This window comes from Anabrus simplex, chromosome 1 (assembly GCF_040414725.1).
Source record: "Anabrus simplex isolate iqAnaSimp1 chromosome 1, ASM4041472v1, whole genome shotgun sequence".
Classification (NCBI taxonomy): domain Eukaryota; kingdom Metazoa; phylum Arthropoda; class Insecta; order Orthoptera; family Tettigoniidae; genus Anabrus; species Anabrus simplex.
The window spans coordinates 970183550-970203598 of record NC_090265.1 but is presented as its reverse complement, the minus strand read 5'-3'; the positions used below and the strand labels follow the sequence as shown (position 1 = coordinate 970203598).

The 20049-nt window shown below is 38.6% G+C and overlaps 1 protein-coding gene across 6 annotated transcripts in view; it reads right to left on the bottom strand.

Annotated features, from left to right (window-relative positions):
• Positions 1–20049, bottom strand: part of LOC136857838 (protein sel-1 homolog 1) — a 275191-nt gene that overhangs the window by 180322 nt on the left and 74820 nt on the right. For all 6 annotated transcript variants that reach the window (XR_010858566.2, XM_067136810.2, XM_067136809.2 and 3 more), the window contains one exon: positions 6288–6483. Coding sequence is in view for 5 of the 6 variants with exons in the window: in XM_067136810.2 (XP_066992911.2) it covers positions 6288–6483 (196 nt within the window). In the remaining variant the exon portion in view is untranslated. The remainder of the gene's footprint in view (positions 1–6287; positions 6484–20049) is intronic.

Sequence of the window (20049 nt, the reverse complement as noted above, 5' to 3'; positions counted from 1 at the left end):
AAGAAACTATAGGAATGAAATGAACACAGAATTTGTGAAGAATAAAGGAGTAATACTGAAAAAACCAGAAGAGATAATGAACAGATGGAGAGAATATTTCAGAGCAATAGAAATGGTCAAGGCTGTAGGACCAGTGAGACTTCAGTGGACTTATAGAATACTTAACCCGCCAGTGGTCGCTATATGCTCATGGTAAAATTATTACTCTTTTATACAGCATGTAGTTTCGAACCTGAGCCCTGTTGTACCTTCGTACTGCGGTTTTGAGAGAAGGGCGAATGCATAAAATGCACATCTGTGACCTTGAGAAGGGACAGGTAGGAAGGAATTATCAGTGACCGTCAACAGTGAGCATTTTCCTTCGCAAGCGACCAGTCACGTCGGCACTAATTTCTGTATATGTTTATAGTTTTGCTATTGTTGTAAGTTGTTTCATAGTCGAAAGAGTTCTTTTCAACTTATTGTATTAATGTGTTGTGTAATTAGTGTGTGACGATGGCTTCAAGTCAGGACATTTTAGCTTGGTTTGATGAAATTCCTAGTGATCAACTCGAGGGCGAAAACAGTGACTCGGACTGTGAAAGTGAACAGAATGAATATAATACGGATACTGAACAGTCCGAGCCAGAAGAGCGTGATGATGGAACCGTACCTGGAGAGCAATCTGTAGCTGGTGAATAACATATGTTGGAGGTAAATGAGAATTTCATGTTTAGTGGCAATAAGATAAAGTGACAAAGTGGGGCAGACACACCCACCAAGAAGAAATCCACGCTCACGTACTTGTGCTGAAAATATAGTGACTCATCCTCCTTGTGTAAGGGGAATTGCAAAAGATGCACACACTATTTTAGAAAGTTGGGAATTGTTATTTCCAGATACAGTTAAAACCATTTGAGATTTATTCTCATGTTAACCCTTTAACCGCCAACGTCCGGTTGACCGGACGTTCGAGGTTCAGTCTAAAAATGCCAACGTTCGATTGATCGGATGCCGAAGGTTCAGTCTAAAAACGCCAACGTCTGATTGATCGGACGTTCCGAAAAAAGTACTTTTCAAGTTATTTATTCGTTTTAATAATGTATGATACATGTTTTGGACTAGTTTTGGATTAAATAAGACTATATACAATAAGTTTAGTTGAGGAACTTGCTGCTGAGTGGCTTGGTGGCCAAGGGGCAATTCAGCTCCCGCGGCCGGGTAACGAACCCCTTACTATTTTACCGAGAAAAAAAAAAAAGAAAGGAACGCAACTGTTCCGTATTCAGGAATAGTACTAGTCAAGGTGGTAAATGGAAGAAAGACCAGATACATTTTTAAACAGTGTAAGAAGAGTGTACATCCTTTGTGTCTCCCTAAGCACATTTGCTAGAGCACGTCATAAACATGTGTAAATATTAGTAAATAATTTCTTGTATCATATTTTTAAGGCAAAAAGTTAATTTTTGAGCGTTAAGTATGTGTGAAATATACATTGGTAGTAATTTTTTACTTAAAACGAACCAGAAACTGCAGCATTTGCATATAATGTAAGATTAGAAAATTTCACGTTAATGTAATAATAATAATAATAAAAATATTGTAACTGTAATATTGTACATAAGGCTCTATCTTTTTATATATAGCATAGAAAACACTAGCTCTCTAAAATAATGCAGCTTTTGATAGTAAAAATATTTTTTTCTCACCGGTTTTCAAAGAAAGGAAATATTTATTTGAATTAACACTTCATAAAATAAATTTTTTTTAAATAAAGGTGCATTAATTTACATCAATAAAATGTCCGAAGCATTACCTTCAAAACAAAAAAATGCCTATCCAATTTACATAAATTGAACAGAAGTTATTACGAATAATTTACTGCAAGTTAAGAAGTGCTCATTAGGCCTTGGCGGTATAGGATATGGACACCGCGTATGAGGCTGGCGGTCAAAGGGTTAATTTAATGTGTTAACACATTTACGCTTGAAATCAGTTTGTATTTATTATGAAAACATGTCATATCATAGCATGAGCATTTTGCTCAATGCGCGACCACTCGCATTACTTTCGTCCTAGCGACCACTGGCGGGTTAAGTGTGTATGGAAAGAGAGAAAAAAAACTGCCGAGAACTGGGAAATGGGGATTAGAATACCAATATTCAAGAAAGAAGATAAGAACATGTGCAGTAACTACTGAGGAATCACCATCATCTCCCATGTTGCCAAGATGATAGAAAGGATACTGGAAAGGAGAATTAGGGAAAAGGTGGAAAGTCAGTTACAGGAGGAACAATTTGGATTCAGAAATGGAAGGTCAACAGTAGAATCAATTTTCATCCGGAGACAGATCATGAAAATGAGCTGGGAACACAGGAAGACTTTTATATACTTAGAAAATGCATACGACAGCATTCCAAGATCAAAAGTTTGGGAAAGCCTCACACACAGGAACTAACAAGGAACTAATAACAATGATAAAAGCAATATATGATAACTGTTACAGCTGTGTGAAGAAAACAGTGGGTAGAACAGAATTGTTTGGAATTGACAATGGACTAAAACAAGGGAGTGTGTTGTCACCTTTGTTGTTCGTAATGGATGGATTACATCATAAAAGACAGCAGGGGAAGATAGAGGAAAGGATTAATGCAACGATGTTTGCATATGATTTTGTAATCTGGAGAGAAGATGAAGATGTACAACAATAGCTAAATGTACTGAATAGAAGGACTGAACAATGGGGAGTGAGAATCAACGCTGAAAAGAACAAGACATTGGTGATTAGTAGAGGAAGAAAAGAAGGAAAATGCACTATCAAAATTGGAGACAAGGAACTGGAAATTGTAGAACACTTCAAATACTTGGGAAGTGAACTATTAGAAAATGGAAGACTTGATATGGAAATTAATATAAGGAAACAACTGGGGAGTGACTTTTACCATCAGGTACAGAGATGAATATGAAATAAAGATGTACCAATGAAGGCTAAAGAAATAATGTACAAGGGATATTACTTACCTAGTATGACATATATAGCAGAAACCTGGATAATTATTCAGAGAGATGAGAGTAGAGTACAGGCAGCTGAAATGATGTTCTTGAGGAGTACGGTACAGCAGACACGGAAGGATAGAGTGAAAAATGAAGACATACAAAGAGTTACATGTGCAAAAACTAAATGACAAACTGGAACAGAACAGTTGAGGTTGTTTGGACATGTCAAGTGGATGAAAGAAGGAAGACTGCCAAGACAAGCTCTGGAAAGATGACAGGGAGGAGAGGATGAAGGAGGCCAAGATTACAATGAATGGACTCGGAAGAACAGCACAGGACAACAGAGGCTGGACTGGTACACAATGTTTGACGAGGAATGGTGGAGAGACAGGATGAAGTGGAGAGGAACTGTATTTTCCCCCACATGGTGTCAGCTGAAAGACGGGGATTGATGATTATGATGATGAAGAAGAAGACTGGAAATGGATAAGAGACAAGTTTGCGGGGGAGGGAAGAACCCATCCTTAATGCAGTAATCAGACAATTTGTAAACAGAGAAAGTGTAAAATACAGGATGTCAAAGGATTTCACAATATTATACATGTAAATATACAATGCAGCAAGTGGGACATATAACTTCATTTTAACTAAGCCTATGTAAATGTGCATTATCTGTATTATTTTTTAAAATCAGGTCATCCAATTTGACTTTTTTTGATATAAAATATTTCATGCCACAAAATCACTGCAGGCCTATATAATCGAATACATTAGCCCAGGTTGAACCTTTTCCCTAATCTATTAAAAGGACAGAGAAAAATACCGTTTTTACTCGCATATAACTCTCACTTTTTTGACAAAATATAAGTGTCAACATTTTTGGTGCGTGATGTATGTGGGGATGTGTGTGCAAGAGATCCTATCCCCCCCCCCCCCCAAAAAAAACCCGTAAAATTTGCATTTGGCTATTGAAACAAGACAACTGGCATACTTACCCTATTCACTGTCAATGCCTTCAGTCTCTGAGCTATTCTCGTGTGCATCATTCTGATCACCACCCCATACTGCATCATCCTGACTTCTGTCCAACGCATTTACGATCCCCATCTTCAAGAAACTCTTCAAAATAACGTCTGTCGACACCATAACCCATACCCACATAACCCAATCACACACGAGTTCAACTGACTGCCTCTTTATTTTGCCTGGTGGCGTCAACTCATGCTCCCCTCCTGCCATCCATTCGGTGTACAATTTACGTATGTTGTCCTTGAAGGGCTTGTTGATGGAAACATCTAAGGGCTGTAGACAATGTGTGAGTCCACCAGGAATTACAATGAGATCAGTTTTCATTTCCTGAAGACATTTCTTCATGCCTTCCACCAAGTGTCTGCAGAAACTGTCCCACACTAGCATTGCTAGGTGTGGAAGCAGTGCCTCTGGCCATGCTCCCCACACCGTGCGGACCCAGCCCTGGACAAGAGCTGTATCTCTTGAACCCATACATGAAAGCCTTTGGGAAACTTCGCTTTAGGCGGTTATTGCTAGCATGACATAACAATGCAATGCTGTTTCTAACACCCAGTTGTACATACAAGCACGCTAGATTCTCCCTTCTTGTTGATGGTGGTGTTACATGGCATATCGAAGATTATCGGGGTTTGATCTGCATTGACAACTTGAGATAAGAGGTAATTGTTTTTCTTCTGCATTGCTATCACATGGTGATGAACTGATGAAAATCTATGATTTTGTCACTGAAATCACTGGGCATTCTCTGGCAGCGAAATGTTTACCTTTGCAGACACAATCCCTTTCGTGTCATCAATCTACAGATCCAACCCCGGCTCACTTTCAGATCTGAACAGCTGATTCCTCCTTTAATCGCTCGTTCGCATGCTTTGAAATGTAGCATCTTGTGCAGGATACTAATGCCATCATTTCACAACTCTGTAACATAATGAAGCAACTAATCTTCCAACTCATAAAACCAGTTTTTGGCCCTATGAATGCCTTACGTGTTCGGTTGGTGGTTTCTAGCGCAGCTTACTATTTATGCCAGTAGCAAACCTCAAACTCACTCGCACTGAATTCTCGACTGGCAGCTCTGTTACTATGTTCTTCAGCATGTTTTATCACTCTGAGTTTAAACCCAGCCATATAACTCCCACGTTTCCCCATAACTTAAAGATCGACCTACACAAGAAAACGTAACTGAGAAACAACAATGAAACGTGAAGACAGAATACTGGTACTTGTAAACAATACAACAGATGGATGATACCTAGTACCATGATCAATTGACTGCCAGGACAGGAAAACACTCCCAGTTCACATGATCAGCTCTGCCGGACAGGTAGCGATAAGCATATTGACAGACGGAAGAGTGAGAGGGATGGTTGAGTGTGACTGACTGGCTAGGAATGCGGCCTTAGGACGGGGGTTTGTGGGTAGAAAGAAATGCAGCTTCTTCTTGTATCGTCATGTACAAAGTACCGTAACAGCAATTGGTACAGTTCCGATATTTAATGTAAGCACATCCATGGAATACCTAAACTTCATTTCGTGTAAGTACTGTATGTCTTTATGATGTCAGAAATTAATGCGAGTTATGTGAGGGAATTTTCTTTCCTGTAATTTCAAATGTTAAAAATGGGGTGCAAGATACATGCAGCGGCAAGATATATGCAAGCAAATACAGTAGACAAAATGAGTAAATTGAACTGATCACACAAAAACAGAAAGAATGAGTGTGCATTTTTCAAGTTTTCATTATATACATTAATTTAGTGTAATTTTGCTATTTGATCCTTTCACATTCAACATCTGTAAGAAATGAAGGAGATAGCTATACATGTTAAAGGCAAACTGAAATTAATTTGCGTTATCATCCCTCATAAAGAAGCCTCCATGGCTCAGGCGACAGCGCGCCGGCCTCTCACCACTGGATACCGTAGTTCAAATCCCGGTCATTCCATGTGGGATTTGTGCTGGACAAAGCAGAGGCAGGACAGTTTTTTCTCCGGGCACTCTGGTTTTCCCTGTCATATTTCATTCCAGCAACACTCTCCATTAACATTTTCATTTCATCTATCAGCCATTTATCATTGCGCCAGAGGAGTGTGATAGGACAGCTGGCACATTTCCTATCCTCGCCGTTAGATGGGGGCTTCATTCATTCCATTCCTGACCCGGTCGAATGACTGGAAACAGGCTGTGGCTTTTCATTTCATCCCTCATAAAATAATCTTGCCTCTACGTATGAAGTCAATATTAAAATCTAGTATTGGTTCTTTTAATAGTATACTAACCTCTATTTGCAACTCTTCTGTAATAGTCTAGAGCCTTTTCACAACTTGAAGAAACAGTTACTCCAGCCCAAAATCGGTAACCAAGAGCCATCTGTGCCCAAATACTACCACCAATGGCACCAAAAGTATAATGCACCAAGGCACGAGCTTGGTTGACATCCACAGAGATACCAGAGGCATACAGAAAACCCAGACCCTGTAACAGTGTAAGAACATTACAAAAAAGAAAAAGCATTCCACATAAACACCACACACTATTAAAAGTAAGAGTACAAACTCAGTTCCAGAATCCACAGGAAATCATTATTAAAAATACTCACAGTCCTATATTATACAAGATACATCCCATACATTCACAAGATTCTTCTATCATAACATGTTTAAAGTTACTGCTCCTCAAAATGTTCAGTATACATACTCTATAGGCCCAAATATAAGACAATGGTTTTTATGTTAAAATGTACTAATAAAAAACGTAGTATTATATCCACAGCCTAATATTTAAATACATTTTTGTGAAGGTCTATTTGTATTATTTTCGAACTGTACTGGCTTGTGTGGCAGGAGTCACCATGCAAATCACAGCTGAGCTTGCTTGGGTTGGAATCATTGTGTTAACCCGTCTGGTGGGCAAATCACTTGCTCGGCGGGGAATGCGGGTATATCCGCTGATTCTATTTAGTCTTCTTTTGTTAGCTGCTTGCCTGCAGAGGTTTATTTCTTTTTCAGCAGCATGTTCTGGATGAATCTGCCCTCTGATGTGAATATTTTCAACTATGTTCTCCCAATACTAATGGTGTCATCCACAAGTTGCATCATAATGAACACAACTTACATCAGGGCAAGAACGACCTAAGGCGTAAGAACCTCACGCTGAAGCTTTAGTTCCTCGCCGAGTTGTCCCTTGAGTGCAATAATATTACTGTATGAGGGATTTCTCAAGATTATGATACTAAACAGACCTCTCTGATGAAACATTAGAACTGTGATCTAATTTACTATCCTGAGACTTGAGTTCTTCCTTCGCAACAGGAGTGTTTACCGCAAGTTACATAAAATTTACTATCACACGCATGTTTCCCGTGGCACAAATCACGATTTCCTTCCAGATTACAGAGACCAGGGTTCTATTCAATTCTTTTTCTTACATTTTTTCTGCTAAAATATCTAAAAGGAATTACTGGCCCCCCCACCATTAGAAGAGGATGATTTTTGGACTACGATAAACTAAATGTTGAAATTTAGTGGGGAAATAGTGATCTTCGTGAAGTCAGTCCCGCCGAAGGGGAATTCGTAAGTAACGGAATTTACATTGAATGTAATGTACACAGTTTCGGCCCAGCTGATGTGAATGTTCAGCAGTCACGAAAGAGACAACGTGTTCAATTCCAGTTCAAGAAGCGATCATGACAGTGACACTAGCGACGATAATACTGATAATATTCCAACCAGTGCAACTTCGTCAACTTAGACTGAAAATGGACAAAGAAGGTCCCGATTTGATTCAAAATTCCATCATGGTGTAAAGGGAGAGTTTTTAGGGTAAACAGACATGAGTAAAATATTTAAATTATTTTTTGATGACGAGACATGCCAGAACATACCTGAACAGACAAATCTTTACACCCCACAGAAAATCACACATAAAACCCAGTTTAGTAAGACGAAACGAAGGAGTTGAGATCGAGACTGGGTCGAGACAAGGATGAAATAAAGCTTCTTACAGGCATACTGTTGCCACACGGGATAGTACACAAACCTAAATTAGGACATTGCATTTCTCGCAATTGGTTGTTGACCATGCCTATTTTCTATAAGCTGATGACAGAGATTTTTCCTCCACAGCTTTTTACATTTCTCTGACAATAAGGCATATAACGGCCAAAATTTACAAGATAAAGCCAGTATTTGACCAAATGGTAGCAAAATTTTGGAAGCTTGTATCTCTGATTGCAAGGTGTCTATTGATGATAACCTCTTGTAATGGAAAGGGTGGCTAGGGTGGAAAGTTTACATGTCAAGAAAATGATCACGTTTCTGAATCAAATCATACAAATTATGCAAAGCTGGGACAGGGTATGTAACATGTTCTGATTCCATGTGTATCATAATGAACAGCTGTAAAATATATAACACTGTGAAGACAGCAAACACCGTAAATATTAACTGTAGTGTAGTGTAATATAGTTCATGTGTGTCACCTATGAACTGTACATATATAAACCGGATCCCTCAAAAGCGCTAACCAACATAACAGAAAATGTTGTGAGTATTATAATTTATTTAATTTTAAATTTTAAATTTGTTTCTAGGCAGAGTGTGTTAGTAAACTGCTTAAAACATTTAGATATAAGTTACTGTATAACGAAAACCAGAGTTTTGCTATTAGGAAGAAACAAGCTCGGTATCACAGTGCGAAAGCACTTAGCATGTTTTTGTGCAAAGTATTGGATATATATATATATATTTTTTTTTTTTTTTTTTTTTACAAGTTGCTTTACGTTGCTCCGACACAGATAGGTCTTATGGTGACGGTGGGGCAGTAAGGGGCTAGGAATGGGAAGGAAGCAACCATGGCCTTAATTATGGTACAGCCCCAGCATTTGCCTGGTGTGAAAATGGGAAACCACGGAAAACCATTTTCAGGGCTGCCGACAGTGGGGTTTGAACCCACGAACTCCCGAATACTGGATACTGGCCACACTTAAGCGACTGCAGCTATCGAGCTCGGTATATCGGAAAATTAAAATAACAGGATTTTTCAACAATTAAATACACTATCTGTGCCTGGTTAGCTTATGTAGGGGTTTGGTTCTGAATTGAGTAGGGACTACATATAATCCTACATAAGACACTGGGGCGGGGGACCACAACCCCGACACAGCACGTCCCAATGGCTGATAGGATAGGTTCCTGTATATATGCAGGACAGGTGTGAATAAGGCTTTGTTAAATAAGCACCCACGGCTCAACTGAGGTAAAAGAAAAACAGTCAATGGCTCCGAGCGCAGAAGAGGAAATGCGTTTCCCAATGGCAGAGAAGGCAGAAGAACCACTCGGTTTGACGAAGGAGAAAAGGGCACGATGGTTTTACATGTTAGTGGCGGTACCCCTACAGCGTCTGATCCACATGTTAGTGGCGGCTGAATTAATAAACTCAGAAGTGGAACTCTGAGCTCAGACTAGGATCCCAAACTCGGTTAAAAATCCAATCCAAGTAAATCAACATGGATATAGCACCTTCAAAAGAGAATTTACCCCGGTGAGTCAAATCCTACGGTTGAAAAACCGCAAGTGGTCTATTCAGATTCTGGGGAAGCCACAGAAGTGTGCATAGAGGTAAGTCTGTGTGCCTCGAGACCCCATAAGAGCAAAATCAAACCAAAATCAAGAATTTGGCTTATGACATTCAAAACAAATTCCCTTTTGATAATTGGAAAACTTGAAAACATACTAGACAAATCCAGAGAACACAAAATTAAATTTATTACATTTCCAGAATCATGATACATAGATGAGTATACTTTTGATTTAGAAGGACACAGAATATACAAAGGAAAACTGTCCACAATTTGGGGTCAGATTTATAGAAGACAAGTCAATACTTGATGCAGTTACATCTTTCAAGTCCTACTCAGGTCGACTCTACACTGACAATAAAATCAGCAAACAAGATCTACATGCTAATCAACGGACACACGCCAATTAATATCGACAACAAAATCAACCCAGCAAAAGTGGAAGAATTTAGGAATCAGTTAAATAATATTCTCCAAAAAATACCAAAAAATTATGTCAAAGTCCTCGTTGGTGACTTCAATGCTCAAATCGGCAAAAAAAAAAAAGGAATACAGATACTGGGTTGGTAAATGGTCAGGACATAAGCAGACCAACAAGAATGGTATGCGACTCATTGAGATCTGCAAAAACCATAACTTTTTTTTCAAATCTATATTTTCAAGAAAAAAATGTCTAAAACCAAAATTTGGATCTCGCCTAATCCACTATTAGGTGAATACCAACTAGACCATGTAATGATCTCTCACCAAAACACAGTAGAAATAATGAATCTCAAAGTTCTCAAAGGACTAGATCTAGATTCAGACCATTACCCCACAAAATTCTCTTTGGACATCATTCCAGAAAAGAGAAAGTTCACTCAGAGAACTCCACACCGTAAATATGATGTACAAAAGGTAAAAGGCAATGACGAATTTAGAAAAGACACACAAAAATTGAATCCACAAAACTGGCAACAACTTCAAGCAGGGCTTGTAAAAATTGCAAAAAAAAAAAACCCAACATAGCACCACAATCCAAGACATGGAAACATGGATGGTGGACAGATGAGTGTGATCAACTCATGAAACTGACAGAAGGCACAGGTAAATTGGTCATGCAATAAAAATTCCAAAAACTAGGCAGGACCTCAAAGATGTCAGAAAAATAGTCACCAAATCTGTAAGAAAGATTTGAAAAAAGCACGAGGACACAAAATTACAAGAAATAGACTCTGACTCCGGGAAACACAATTCACGAAATTACTACAGAACATTCAAACAAAAATTAACCAAGTATTCACCTCCGTCGCTCCAATTCAAGAATTAACTCGAGGAAATGGCTCACAACACTGAAAGCTGTAAAATTCTTGGGAAAATACTTTTTCAAATTATTAAACTGTGAAAAGCCCCAAGAAAAATTCGAATTCTACTCAGCACAACGGAACCCAGACTCAGAACCACTCAGTGTACAGGAAATTAAAGAGATAATTCACTCACTGAAAAATGACAAAGCATCAGGAGACGATCAAATTACTGCAGAACTATGGAAAAATGCAGGAGAAAATCTCATCGCAAAACTCAAAAAAATTACGGATGAAATCTGGTGAACTGAAAAAACCCCTGCAGAATAAAAAGATGGCGATCATACATCCACTCTACAAAAATGGAAGCTTGCTTGCTTGTTTAAAGGGGTCTAACATCTAAGGTCATCAGCCCACAGAGAAATAAAAATAAAAAGGAAGCAAGACAGACCCCCAACAATTATCATAGAATTTCACTGCTGTCAATAGCTTATAGCTTATAAAATCCTATCCGAAGCTCTCTTGAAGTGTACAGAATCTCAACTGGATCCAGAAATCGGCGAATATCAAGGTGGATTCAGAGGACGATCATGCGTAGAACAAATTATGAATCTAAATGAAATATTTCTAGTGTTCATCAAACAAGAATCATATCATCCATCACGTTCATCAACTTCAGAAAAGAATACGATAGTATAGATAGAGAATCACTTTTTCAAGTATTAGCAGAATTTGGACTTGATCAGACAACAACAAACATTATCAAAGAAACACTCACGGAAATCAAATTCAAAGTGAAGTTTATGGGAGAATTGAGCACAGGATTTCAAATAGACACAGGAGTACGACAAGGCAATGGACTATCCCCGTTGCTCTTCAATTGTGCGCTTGAGAAAGTTGTACGGGAATGGAGAAAACCCACTGATTGTACCGAAAACTGAAAGGCATAAAATTAGACTGTTTAGCACTTGCTGATGACGTGGCACTAATGTCAATGATGTCAAGGTCATTCCAAGTGAAGACCTTGGTGGAGACCAAGTTGCAGTTATTGCAGAGAAAAGACCTCCCAAAGTCTGTAACAAAAGAGTCCCAAAAATAAAAACTTGGCGACTAACCAAGCAAATTGTAAAGGAAGAATGCAGGGAAGGTGTCCGCAGGTTGTTGCCGAGAGAAGAACTGAAATTGGTATATGAAGAATGGGATACTCTAAAGAAGATTGTGGTTGGTACAGCAGAAAAAGTAAGCGGACAACAGAGTCAAATAAGAAAACCTAAAGAAACTGCCTGGTGGAATGATGATTTTAAAAAGGCTATCAACAACAGAAACCATGCAAGAAGATCCTTATATCAAGCAAGAACATGGGGAGATCAACATGAAATAGAGGAGAAGCTGTCACTTTACAGAAAGAAAAAATTACAGGTCAAACAGTTGGTTGTAGCTGAAAAGCAGAAATGCAAGGAAGATGGAAATAAAAAACTGTTATACAGTATTGTTAATAGAAGAACCCAAAATGAATCTATCCAAAGTGTAGAACTTCCTACTGGTGAGGTGACTAGGGATAAGACCAAAATATTACAGGAGTTCCAAGGGCACTTTGAAACTTTGCTGAACTGTTATGAAAATGTCACTCCATTAGACGATGAACCTTATGATTTTGGCAGCACAAATACCACTAGTCTGACATGGTTGGAAGTAGAGACAGCAATATCTAAGCTCAAAAACAGCACATCAACTGGATCAGATGAATTAAGTGTTGAGATGATCAAAGCACTAGGAGAGGTTGGATAACAGTGGATGTACAGGGTATTATATAGAATCTGGAAAGAGAATGTAATACCCAATGACTGGAAGCAAGGAGTCATCATCCCATTGTTGATAAACCGTGATAGAAAGAATGTACCTACTACAGAGGTTAAATCTGCTGTCACATGGCCTCAAAATCTACAAATCCATCCTTAAGAGTAGGATTAGAAAATATGTTGAACCTACACTTGAGGAGGAACAACACGGATTTAGACCTCATAGATCAACTATAGAGCTCATTTTTGCCACCAGAATGCACTATGAGAAGTATTGGGAGAAAGGTAAAACATTTATAACTGTTTTTTCTGGACATCAAGAAAGCATATGGCCATGTACCACGCAGGCATATATGGGAATGTTTGGGACATAAGAAAGTGCTCGATGACATCACAGCACCACTACAACGATTATATGATGAAACCAAGTGTTGTGTCAAGATCCAGGCTGGAAGGTCAGGTTGGTTCAAAACGAAGAGTGGAGTCCAGCAAGAAAGTTGTTTTTCACCACTTCTCTTCGTAATCATAATGGATGAAGTTTTAAAAGCGGTTAAAAGAAAGGATGCAACAACTAATGGCCTGGTTTTTGCTGATGATGTAATGGTATGGGGTCAGATAGAAGTGGAAGAACAAACTAGACTAGATTTCTGGCATGAAGCTTTTACAAAACGAAGACAGCTTGGTGATTAATAGAAACTCTCCAAATGTTCATCTAAGAATTGGAGATGAGGAGATGGATACTGCAGACAACGTCTAGTATTTAGGTAGTGTTCTGTCATCAGACAATACCATACATCAAGAGATTAGTAACAGAATACAGAAAGCTTCCAAATTCCCATCACGCTGTACGTCAAATACTTTGGGACGAAACATTCCATCCAAGATCAGCTTGTACAAAATATATCTAGTACCTACACTGACATATGGCCCGGAAGCAACAACACTCACTGGACCAACAAAGAGTCATCTTCAACCAACAGAAATGAAGTTCCTCCGTTCTTGTCTACAAAAAACAAAAATGGATAAAATAAGGAATGTGGATATCCGGCAACAGCTTGGATTGGAAAGCAGCTTGGTGGAGACTCTAGAAGTGAAGAGATTGCAATGGTATGGTCACATGAAAAGAATGGACCCCTCACAGGACTCCTCGAACATACTTTGACCACAATGTTCCTGGGAAGTGACGAAGAGGAAGACCTTGTTATGTTTGGGAAAAACAAATATTGAAGGACCTTGAAATTAGAGACGTGAACTGGCGTCGCATATATGAGCAGCATCTGTGTATGGATAGGACAAACTGGAGGAGGCTCATACACAACCGCACCCGGCTTGCTGGAGCGAAGAAATTATAATGATTATGGCACTAATTGCCCAAGATATCTCTGACGCACAAAAACAACTTTAACTACTACAAGAACAAGCAGTGAAAATGGATTACAAATGCTGTTTGAAAAAAAATTTATGACCAACATCAAAATCCCATCAAATGAACTAATTGGCAATAACAAGATCTTTAGAGTATACGAATTTAAGTCTTTAGGTGAATGGATTACAGTAAACTGTAACAAAAAGAAATTTATTGAATTGAGACTCCAGAAAATGGAGACTGCTTTTCAGTTAACAAAAAATACATACAACAAAAAGAGCCTCTCGTAGAACTGCAAAATCCGACAATATACAACTGTAATCAAACCTGAAGTACTGCATGCTCCAGAGACACTCAATCTCCAACACAAAACACTAAAACACCAAATAGAATGAAAGAATGTAAAATAATGAGAAAAATCCTTGGGCCACGAACCAAAGACGATGTACATTATCCAAAGCCTAACACAGAAATATCTTTAAAAATTCCCAAAATCACAGACACAATGCGAATGCAAAGAATTCAATTTATGGGATACTTAAGAAAGAATGGACCCGAACATACTAATGCACAAAATACACAGATTCATAAAGAACAAGGCTACTAGACCGAATTGATACAAGCTTACAGAAGACGACCTGAAGGCATTAGGATCACCAAACCTCCTTGACCGGAATTAAAGCAAGCAAATCACTCACACATGGAGTTTCGAGGAAGAAGAGAAGACTACACAACGTACATGGTCAGAGCAATGAAAATAGATCCAATCGTTGCACATGAAGGAATACTGGGCCAACAGGAAGGCTAGAAAATGTTGATTCCGTGTGGTCCTAAGCGACCCATTCATTTAGAAAAAAAGGAAATGAAGAAATACACTATATTCAAGTAAATATTTCTCTTAGGGTTCTTCTGTAGTCCATTTTAGCCTAAGGCCATTTTTAAGCAAATAGTTAAATATTTTCTTCAATCAGAGAAATCACTCCTCACCTGCGAGTGAGCCAGAATGTACTGAGCTCCCCGCTTAAGGGGACTATACCAGTCATGCGGCTCCTGAGGAAAGGAGAGTGTATTTGCCATTTGAGTTCACTGAACGAGAGAGAAGTTATGATAAAAACTTCAAATTGCGGTTTTATGTAAGCCAAAACATATTAGTAAGGCATAGACTACCAAAACGTTTGGTGTTTCTGAGTAAAGTATGATGGCAGAAAGATGAAGAAACATTTAAAAATGCCAGGAATCAAGAAACACCAAGAAGATCAATGAGAGGAAAATTGAACAAAACTTATAGGCTTCTTACTGGATTTATGGTGTAGAAATGAAACTAGGGTTATTCAATTAATTGCAAAGGTAGTGAAGTATCAAAGGGTAGAGAAGGGTCCACCTATTCAATATCATAAGCTTGTATATTGCCTTATAAAACTGGAACTAGTTTCGACTCCATAATGGGTCATCTTCAGCCACGCTACAATTGGTAGTGGAAGTTAAAAGTTTTGGTAACTGAATATAAGGCAATTCTGGGCAATAACAATAATTTTATCATTTAGACTTTCACGGCCCGTGTAACTATTCATGAAGTATATTTTGGGCTTATGCCGTGTAATTAAATATAAACACACACTACGTGTTTCAAAAGGAACCTTGCCTTCTTTCATCAGGAGACAACAGAGAAATGAAACGACGCATTAAAGGTTGCTAGGAGAAAGCAATAAGGAACTTAAAATGGTGCCGTAAGATGTAAAAGTGACGCCATTTTAGCTGCATGCTAGAGACAACGAATCGTAACTGTAAAGCATCATTCTCTAATGGTTCTGATAGTAGGTAGCCATGATTCATTGAGGTGTTAATTTCTCTTTCTCTTCGAAGCGAAAGCTTTGTCAGTGAATCATGGCTACCTATTATCAGAACCATTAGAGAAAGATGCTTTACTGTTACTATTCGTTGTCTCTAGCATAGGGCTAAAATAGCATCCCTTTTATATCTTAGGGAACCATTTTAAGTTCCTTGTTGCTTTCTCCTAGCAACCTTTAATGCGTCATTTCATATCTCTGTTGTCTCCTGATGAAGAAAGGCAAGGTTCCTTTTGAAACGCGTACCTGATGAAGAAAGGCAAGGTTCCTTTTGAAACGCGTAGTGTGTGTTCATAATTAATTACATGGCATAAGCCCAAAATATACTTCATGAATAATAATACAGTAAAACCTCATTAATTAGAAGTTGTTGGGACTCAAAAATCGAACTTCAAATGACGTGATTTCGAATTAATTGCCAATTTGTAATTCAGAAGTGCCAACACTTGCATTGTTACAAAATATTCTAAGGCCCATTACTGCATGCAGTTAACCTTGATACACAGTTTAAACCTTTCAAATGCCATGAAAAAAAAAAAATTCCAAAATGCATCCAAGAAGGTGCATTTAGAGTATTCAAATAATGCACTTGGATAACTCACTGACAAACATAACCTCTAGCAATGAAAGAAAGAAAGATAAAGCACGATTAAAAGATGAGGAGAAATCTATGCTGGCTCCCATGTGCAAGTGCTTTATTCATTGAATTAGTGTACTGTATGCATTTTAGATGTCCTGTACTTGCACAGAAAGTACCCGATGCCCTTAAAACATCGTGGCTAATCAAACTTTCCTATGACGAGGGGAGAAAGTCTAACTTTCTTCTGCATCACAACACAATACAGTCACTCTATCCTTGTACAATTTCCTGCCATGGCACTTCTCTCGTACTTCAGAAATGTAAACACTTGCCGCGTCACAAAGTATTTGAAGACCCATTATAATTCATGCAATCACCTTGATTCACAGTTTAAACCTTTCAAATGCCATCGAAACAACTATTTCCGAAATGTATCTAACCCTTGGTACAAATACAATGTTCAAAAAATGCACTGGATAAATCACTGACAAACATAACCTCACGCAACGAAAGAAAAAGTCACAAGATTCAAAGACGAGGATAAATTATGCTGGTTCCCCTTTTCAAGTGCATTATTTTTTGGATTACTCCACCACATACCTGCCAACTTTTAGAAACCAAAAATAGGAAGATTTTTTGATTCTTGGATTTCATCACGTATATTCCACCACGGTCTACGTGAAAAAAGGTCAGGATAAAAGGCATACATATCTACAGTTACAATGCGAATTGACCATTAAATTTAAAATCTTAAACTAAGAAAACATAAAAATGGTTACAAGAAAATGTACCTAATCACTCTCATTTATGACACTTACATACGAATAATATTTTTGTCACACCGACACACGCAACAAAATGCATAATACCGTATTTTCTCGCGTAATTAACGCACTTTCTTGACGAAAAATACAGGCAAAAACTTCGGGTGCGATTCAAGGAATTCTGATATTTACAAATTATTTACAATTCATTTACATTTAAAAGATACATCAAATATAATACAAACACAATTGGTTCAACTCATTTGCAGTTATCGTCATTTTGCGTAAAACTCCGCGAGATTTTTTTCTGAAAAGTCAAATAGGGTACATCAGATAAGTTAGACACGTGGGTTTGAAGTACCGACACTGGAAAATATTCTTCCCATTACGAGCTGACAATACGACCTGAATGACATACCGGCAAAAAAAAAAGAAGAAAAAAAAGAAACTGTCCAACACGAGAAGGGCCGGGCATCAAAAGAGGGAGCCTGTTACATTACCCCAAACCGTTCGTATCCAATCTTGTACGAGTGATGTGTCCATCCACCCTTTTTCTTGAATACGAACGTGGATCACACGCGGAAATTTTGCTTTAGGCATTGTTTTTAGTTTTAGAACAATGTAAGGTGCAAGCTTTCTGCCATCAGCTGTTACAGCAAGCATTTCAGTATATCTTTGTTTTTTTGCTTCCGGTAGCGCGTGCGATTACACTGTATGTTCCTTTCTTATCGATTGTTCGACTTTGTGGTATATGGAAACTGATTGGCGTCTGGCCTGCGGTTCCTATAAGGGAGATCAAATATTCCTTCACTTCACGCTTCTCAATCACAAAACGATGAAAATGGTTGAAATCATTCGTCACTTTTTGGCATAATGTTGTTCTTCGTTGAAGAGAAAGTCCATTTCTCTTCATAAAATTAATTCAGCCTCAGCTAACCTTCAAATACGAGACAATGATTCCACGTGCCACGGCTATTTCTCATTCTTTAAAATGCAGCATTTTTTGAGAAACAGCTTATCCAACATTGCGTAACAAAATCATATAGTTAAAGCAGATAATTGTCTACTTGCGGAAACTTGCTGCTTTTTGGTCCGCGAAATGCTTTGCGATACTTGTTGGCCGCTTGAAGTGCACTTCTGTTACCGCGGTAGCGTATGTTTCATTTGGACACTGAAAACTTGCTGCCCGCTGCTCTATTCCCGTATGTTTCGGTGTAACTGATCACCGCAAGTTCGTATGATGCAGTATTAATCGAGGACTGTGGACTGACAAACAATTTTGAGATCACAGAATGTCCCGTACGTGAAACACTCGTAAAACTAGTGCAGTGGGATTTCCTGCCAGCTAATACAGCACGTTGCCCTGTATTTGGAATGCCCGCTTTCACAATAGAAAGCCTGCTACCTGAGTAGTTCGCATCTTTATTTCGAAACGCATCCGGAGCTGAGTGATGAATGTTCGAAGTTGTGGGTGCGTCAAATTCCACTTTGGACCCAAAAATATTGGGATGTGTAAATTATGCAAGGGCGTCGATTACGGTATGCGAGAAAATATGGTAGTTTCCTTTAATAGCCAGTAAAATGAATGGAAATTTATAGGCATCTCTGAGAAATTGGAGATAACATTTGTCATATTTTTTGGCCATAACGAGAAAAGAAAATACCAGAAACTGTCACTGACACAACCCCCTTAAAAACATTCAAAACATTAAAATTATGCACTTAAATACGCAAAACTACCACATAAAAAACAATTCAATATGTCCCATACATTATTAACATACGACTTTGACACAGGGGGGAAAGCATAGAAATACAAGGAAAAACACGTGGCCTACAACTCCGACTAAACTACGCACAGAAACAATGTTAACAGCGCGCGAACAACACAATAACTTCCTCATTCTTTTGTCCCGATTAACTGAGTCGTTAGCGCGTGCTAGCCTCTCGCTTGCAGGACAATTGCCGCCCTGAATTCCCAGCTGTATGAAGCGCACTCACCGCTGTGATGAGTGGCAAACACGATACACAAAGGCGACGGACGAAACACTCACGAAATAAAGCATCAAATACGCTTGAAAATTAGGTTACGTAAATTACACAAGCACATAAGAATTTATCCTTTATTCTAGGGTAAGGGTATTGGCAGTACTAGAGGTTATATTAGTCAAAAATCGGAAGAAGTAAAAATAAATCGGAAAACCGGAAGACGAGTTAAAAACCGGAAAGTTTCTGGGTAAATCTGAAGGGTTGGCAGGTATGCTTCACCGTTTGCATTTTTAGATGCCTTGTACTTGCTTGGAAAGTGCCCGACGCCCTTAAAACATTGTGGCTTAATCGAACTTTACTATGACGAGGGAAGGAATTCTCTTGCTTCCGTGTGAATTGCAACACAGTTAGCCTACAATGACCCCCCCACCCTTGTACGATTTCCCGGCTGGCACTGTCTCCTTTAAAACCATAGGACCGTTTGGGCTTGGCATTAAAAGAAAGCAATGCAGTTTCATCGGCAATGGCAATATTGTTCGGTGCCTACTAATTGATTACATGAGCCACGCTTTTTAGTCAACTGTCGGCATCGCCAGTGTTCGCGGATTCTGTTTCTCCACACACTGCCTGCTGCATATTACGGCGTTCCTTAAAAATGTTGAATACAAAATAATTCCGATTTCACTCAAACTCAGCACAGAAGTGTGTGAAATTACAGAAAGCTACCCCTGCACATTCCGGAAGACGCGCTCTATCGTGACGTGGATAAATTCTGAATTTAAATTACTCTGTAACATACTATTGTTTTAAAATGTACAAGCAGTTTCGAATTAAA